Raw genomic sequence first — 7,095 nt, 5'->3', positions numbered from 1 at the left:
CGCCCGGCTTAGGGGGCGGGCTGTGGTGCAGGTGTCTCTTCCCCAGGTGTAAGGATACTGATGTCAATCATGCAGGGGGAGGAGCCTCGGCCCGAGGAAGGGATCCAGAGCTCCTCCCACCGCAGTCCTAGGGGTACCATCCTCAGCTCCCAGCCAGTGCCAAGGCCGGGTCCTGTCAGTGCCAAGGCCGGGTCCTGTTGGCTCGTCTCTCTCTCTGGCTCCCAGACCATGCTCAACAGCAGTTCCAAGGGTTCGATCCCCACTGTAAGTCAGTTAAAGCAGTTTGTCCAAGCAGGTGGCACAGCTGGAATCCCAGCTACTGGGAGGCTGAGGTGGACAGATCACAAGTTCGAGGCCAGCCGGCAATACTTTCGAGACGCTCTGTCTTTAAAAAAAAAAATGTTTTTTTTTTTCCACACTGGGGATGGAACCCAGGGGCTTTCTACCTCCGAGCTACACCACTAACTCTATTTTTTTTTTAAACAGGGTCTCACTGAGTTGCAAAGGCTCTCACTAAGTAGTAGCTGAGGCTGTCCTCAAATAGCAATCCTCCTGCCTCAGCCTCCCAAATGCTGGGATTACAAGCATGAGCCACCATGCCCCGCTCCTGTCTCCAAAAAAATATTATTTTTATTCAACACTGGCGTTTTATTTTTGAAGTTCATCATTTTTACAAAACAAAATGAAACCAAAAGCAGGTATCAAAAATAGCCGAGTTAGCTGGGCATGGTGGCACATGCTTGTAATGCCAGCGCTTGGGAGGCTGAGACAGGAGGATCACACAGGTTCGAAGCCAGCCTCAGCTACTGAGTGAGGTTCTCAGCAACTTAGTGAGACCCTGTTTCCAAATAAAATATAAAATAGGTCTGGGAGTATAGCCCGGAGGTAGAAAAAACCCTGGGTTCCACCCCCAGTACTGAAAAAAAAGGAGAGTTTATAGAATTTCTGCACCAGTTTTCATATAAGTCAGTGATTATGAAACTGTTATCCAATGTAAATACTAAACACAGGCTGTTCCCTCCTGGTCATCTGCTTTCAGGTGGTTTGTTTTGGAGCTACCTTATAATAATAGCTTCTTATAAGCACTGGCCATTTTCTGAGAACGGATTTGGTCTGTCCAACAGAGTAAACATTTTTTTTTTTTTTTTTTTTTGCTATGTGGCATTTTCTTTTTTAAAAAAAAAACACTGCGCTGAAACATAGAATGTGTACTTGTTTGGATATGAACCAAATCCTCTGAGATCTCAATTACCCTGAAGAACACTGAAGACATTTTAAAGGCATCTGAAGGCCGGGCGTGGTGGCGCACGCTTGTAATCCCCACGCTTGGGAGGCGGAGACAGGAGGATCGCGCAGGTTCAAAGCCGGCCTCGCTGGCTTAGGAGACCCTGTTTCCAAATAAAAACCTAAAATAGGTCTGGGAGTATAGCCCGGAGGTAGAAGGACTTCCAGGAACCCCAGTACCACCAAATAAAATAAAATAAAATAAAAAATAAAAGGCATCTGAAGTGGTATCTTAAATCCTTACACCCCTCATAATGCCCAAGGCAGCTTCTATATTTCTAAACAAATATTATTTCATTCAGAGGCTGCCCAGAGTTTGAACTGCATCATAATTTTCTTATCCTTTCTGACTGGAAGCAGTCACATCATGAGAACATAATTTTGATCTTCCTGCCTAAAAGGCTCTGATATTTTATAAATATATTTGTATAGAGCAAGACGCCTTGCTCTGGACCTTGGGAGATCACAAAAAAACAAAAAGAAAAATTAAGAGCCCGTGATAATTGGATGTTAAAAGGAGTAACATAGTTAAACTCCCAGCATAGTCTGGAGGCCAGCAGAAATAAAGCTGAAAATCGTTAGTGGTTTTCAACCACCATTTGTTCCAAAAACACATTTTGCTTAAATACCGGAAGTATGGTCCAGTTTTGCAATGCTAATAGCTGCCAGTCTCGCATATGTATATATATATATATATTTTTTTTTTTTTAATCAAGATCATGTCCTGATTAGCAACAAGTTAGAATAACTGGCTGCAAATTCTGATCAGTTAGCCGGGCATGGTAGCACACACCATCCGGTTGCTCTGGCATCCGGTTGTTTTGGTCTTTGTACCAGCAACTCCCTCTCCCACCGCGGCTCCGGGCCCCCTATGGGGCTACACAGTTTTCCTCTCAGTCAAGACATGCAGGAGGGATCCAGCTCCTCCAGCAGTGGGTGCCTTTTCACGCCACTGAAATAGCATAGCACTGCCTTATAGCCGCCAGGCGTGGTGGCGCACGCTTGTCATCCCAGCGCTTGGGAGGATGAGACAGGAGGATCACACAGGTTCGAAGCCAGCCTCAGCTACTGAGTGAGGTTCTCAGCAACTTAGTGAGACCCTGTTTCCAAATAAGGTATAAAATAGGTCTGGGAGTGTAGCCCGGAGGTAGAAAAGCCCCTGGGTTCCACCCCCAGTACCACATACACACACACACACACACACACACACACACACACACACACACACTCAACTGTCAAAACCCTTACAAATATACTTTATTAGGAGAGCCATACCATTCTTGTCCAGAGATTGCAAGGCCTTTTTGATGTCATTAGCTTTTTTTAATACTTTATTTGAAAATAGGGTCTCACTAAGTTGCTGAGAGCCTCACTTAGTAGCTGAGGCTGGCTTGGAACCTGTGCGATCCTCCTGTCTCAGCCTCCCAAGCGCTGGGATGACAAGCGTGGGCCACCACGCCCGGCGGTGAGTCCTTAGCTTCAAAGGAGATGGGCACCTTCAAGTCGATGCTGCCTGCCCGATCCTCACAGCCTGACTCTTGGTGTTGGTGGGATTTTTCAGAGCTGCTTGGAGAGCAGCGGCCATGTTTCCTCGTCACAGGCAGGAGTCCACCTCCCCCTCTTTGGGCCCGACCCACCCATCACCACCGTCCTCTTCATTCACAAATTTCTTTTTATCTTTCTCATCCAGGTCCACCTTCTGGAAGCGGGCCGACACCTGTTCTCGTCTCCATGAAGCCTCTGCCTCCGCAAACCCAGCCCGGCTAGAACCCACAGCCCCAGTGCCGGATTCACCCCGTCTCAAAATTTGAAAGGGGGAAGATGGAAGAGCGCCCGGCATCCGTCCCCGCCCCACTCGAGCCCCACCCTGCATCGCTCCTTACAGGACACGTCTGTACCCCTCAGCGTTCAGCGGCATCATTTCCCGGGGATGTTCTGTTCTTCTGTGATGGGGAGCTTAGGGGTAAGAGCTCAGGCAGACCAGTGCAAGCCGGGCAACATGGGTTCCCCCAGATGGAAACATCGTTTGCTTTGCTCTCGTGGCCTGGGGCATGATGGTCGCAGTCCTTTCTGCCCCCCGCCCCGCCTGAGCATCCATGTGTCCCTGAAGCAGCATGACCCTGTGGACTGCAGGGGAGTGGGGACCTCGGGATATTGGTGTCCCCAGAGGGTGACCAGGGTCAGCTCTCCAGGAGGAAGGGGAAGCAGCCAGGGGAGAACAAGGTGTAAATGGAAGGATCCAGAACATCCATCGCACAGCCGGGCGTGATGGCACACGCATTGGAAGGATCTAGAACATCTATCACACAGCCGGGCGTGGTGGTGCACGCCTGTAATCCCTGCGCTTGGGAGGCTGAGACAGGAGGATGGCACGGGTTCGAAGCCAGCCTCAGCTACTTAATGAGGCTCTCAGCAACTTAGTGAGACCCTGTTTCCAAATAAAATAGAAAATAGGTCTGGAAGTATAGCCCGGAGGTAGAAGGCCTCTGGGTTCCATCCCCTGCACCACCAAAATAAATAAATAAATAAATAAATAAATAAATAAATAAATAAATAAATAAATAAAATAGAACATCCATCCCCTGGTCCTGCCAAGAATCCCTCCCAACAGCATCACTTCCTCCTCTCCCATTCCAAAGTGCCTGGAATTTTGCCCTTTGAGCATTTTCTGTGATAAATGTGCTGAGCTCCCGAGCCAAGCCTCACGATTATCATGACTTATTCACCTTGAGTGAAAACCTTTCCACATCCTGAGATGTGAGAACAAATCTTGCAAGAGGGAAGTGGGGGGGGGTGAAGAAGGCTTTGGCCCCCAGAGATCATCTGGGCCGGAGGGAGTGCTCAGGGAGGGCTCCCCTGCTTACCAGCCCTCTCCCCGGGTGGCATCCTGTGAACTAGCCCCAAATCAGACCCTCCTACTCAGGCATGCTCAGCCCCAGCCACCAAGCAGGACATCCCGTGCCCTCCCCCAGCCCTGCCAACATGCGCCGGCCCCTTCAAGACCAGCCTCCCAGCTGGTGTGGTGGCGCATGCCTGTAATCCCGGTACTTGGGGGCTGAGACAGGAGGATCACAGGTTTGAGGACAATCTCAGCAAGTAATGAGACTCTCATCAACCTAACAAGACCCTGTTTCTCTTTTTTTTCTTTTCTTTTCTTTTTTGTGGCACTGGGGATGGAACCCAGGGGCATTCAACCTCTGAGCTGCACCCCCAGCCCTATTTTTTATTCCTTATTTTGAAACAGGGTCTCACTAAGTTGCAGAGGGCCTCACTAAGTAGCTGAGGCTGTCTGTGAACCGCGATCCTCCTGTCTCAGCCTCCAGAATGCTGGGATGACAAGCGTGCGCCACCACACCTGGGTTTTAGAATAAAAATAAAACAGGGCTGGGGATGTAGTTCAGAGGTAGAAGGCCCTGGGATTCAATTCCCAGTACCACACATGCACACACACACACACACACACATCAGCCTCCCAACCCTTGGAACTAAGAATCTTTATTTCCTTTGCTGGAAGGGTCCATCTGGAAGAGAGAGGCGGGGAGAGGGGACCAGGGCTGCCGGAGGAGCTGCCTGGGTCTGGGCAGGCGGTGCGGGTAGAGGGGCCACGTCACTGCTTGTCCTCCAAGAAGAAGTCGTTGTAGGCCATGCAGAGCGTGGTCAGGAACACCGAGTACTCCTTAAAGTCGATTTCCTGGTCACTGTTCTTGTCCAGGTTCTTCATCAGGTTATCAATGCCACTCTCCTGCATCTTCTGCAAGGGCCCAGGTGGAGGGACAGCTCAGTGGACCCCCCTCCCAGCCCGCCCAGCACAGCGGGACGGCCCCGGCGGCTCCTGTTTTAGCCACACCCTCCCCTGGGACTCTTCCCGAAGTAATTAGCGCCTGGTGAGCCGGTGACCCCTCCCCTCGCCCTCATTAACTGGGGATGAAGAGAGAGCCGGGCAGGAAGCCTCAGAGCTGGTCGGAGGCACCTGCTTCACCTCCTGCCCATGGGGGCAAGCTCTGGGGACCTCCTCTCCCTGAGCCCTCCAGGGTTCAGGATGTCATGGAAGATTCCACCCAGGGAGTGGGCTGAATCCTAAGGGATGGAGACTGGCCTGGAATTGCAGCTCCGCCTCTCACTGGTTGGGTTTTGGGTTTTGTTTTGTTGTGTACTGGGGTTTGAACCCAAGGGCATCCTGCCTCTGAGCTATGCCCCCGGCCCTTTTTATTTTTTATTTTGTTTTTTAAATTTTATTATTATTATTTGTGGTACTGAAATGGAACCCAGGGGCATGCTACCTCTGAGCTACACCCCTGCCTTTTTGTTTTATTCTTAATTTTGAAACAGGGTCTCACTGGGTTGCCAAGGGCCTCACTAAGTAGCTAAGGCTTGTCAGATCCCAAGGTCCTGAGCCCGGGTTCTGCCACTACTGTGGCAGCCTGACCCCCATCAAAACCTCCCTCTGTGGGCGTGGCACAGTTTGTAATCCCCGCCCTTGGGAGGCTGAGACAGGAGAATAGTGGTTCGCAGACAGCCTCAGCTACTTAGTGAGGCCCTTTACAACTCCTTGAGACCCTGTTTCAAAATGAAGAATAAAAATAGGGCTGGAGGTATAGCTCAGAGGTAGAATGCTCTTGGATTCCATCCCCAGCACCATAAATAAATAAATAAATAAATAAATAAATAAATAAATAAAATAAAAATAAAGACAAAAAATAAAGAATAAAATATAGGGCTGTGGAGCCAGGTGTGGTGGCGCACACTTGTAATCCCAGCATTTGGGAGGCTGACAGGAAGATCACAGTTCGCAGACAACGTCAGCTACTTAGTGAGGTCCTCTGCAACTCAGTGAGACCCTGTTTCAAAATAAAGAATTTAAAATAGGGTGGGGGGTATAGCTTGGAGGTAGAATGCCCCTGGGTTCAATCACCAGTATAGGAAGAAAGAAAGAAAGAAAGAAAGAAAGAAAGAAAGAAAGAAAGAAAGAAAGAAAGAAAGAAAGAAAGAAAGAAAGAAAGAAAGAAAGAAAGAAAGAAAGAAAGGAGGAAAGGAGAGATAGGGAGAAAGAAGGGAGGGGGGAGGGAGGGAGGAAAAATTAGGGCTGGGGCTTTAGCTCAGATGTAGAATGCCTCTGGGTTCAGTTCCCGGAGCCACACACACACACACACACACACACACACACACACACACACACACACACACTCCCCCTTTCTCCCCTATGGCATTCACACAAGCTGTCCCATGCTCGAGGCTAAGGCTCAGCTGTCCGTCTTCCTGGTAAGAAGTGACTCATCCCCCGAAGGCCACCCTCCTCCCCAGCTCTGGTGCCTCCCACAGCCATCCTGCCTCTGCCTTAGAACAGCGCGCCCTGAGAGCCCCCACGGGGACACACTGAGTCTGTGGCGGGGGCCAGGCGCCATCACCCACCTCCCCAAGGCTCAGCTCCTTCTGGATCAGCTCCTTTAGCTCCTTCCGACTCAGGGTCAGTTTGCTCCCCTCCCGTCCTGAGTATTTGTGGAAGGTGGAGACCATGGTGGTCAGGGCCTTCTCCAAAGGAGTCTCCATCCCTGCCGCAGCTCTGGAGTGGAGAGAGGGGAAAGGTCACAGACCCAGGGAAGCCTGACTGCTGCGCCTGGCCACCTCCCGCCAGCCCGCCCCAAGCCTCTCTCTTGAAGGACTTGGGGCTGGAAGCCTGCTGAGAAGGAAATTCACCAATTAGAGGACCCAGGAATACCCAGACTGCTTATGATGAGACCAATCAGCCCCCAAGAGAGGCTGCAGGCTGCCCTGCTCCAGAGATGTTGACAGAGGGGCAGAGAGGACAGATGA

General features: G+C 50.5%; 1 protein-coding gene across 1 annotated transcript; it reads right to left on the bottom strand.

The window, feature by feature from the left end:
- Positions 1–4,891: 4,891 nt before the first annotated feature.
- Positions 4,892–6,831, bottom strand: LOC308260897 (protein S100-A5; the record flags this gene model as incomplete). Its single annotated transcript, XM_080692522.1, has 2 exons — positions 4,892–5,035; positions 6,694–6,831. 2 exons carry the CDS (start codon positions 6,829–6,831, stop codon positions 4,892–4,894), a joined length of 282 nt encoding a protein of 93 aa, XP_080548648.1.
- Between the last annotated feature and the right edge of the window lie 264 nt (positions 6,832–7,095).

This window comes from Muscardinus avellanarius (assembly GCF_963383645.1).
Source record: "Muscardinus avellanarius genome assembly, chromosome: 3".
NCBI classification, from domain to species: Eukaryota; Metazoa; Chordata; class Mammalia; order Rodentia; family Gliridae; genus Muscardinus; species Muscardinus avellanarius.
This window is presented reverse-complemented; position numbering and strand designations above follow the sequence as displayed.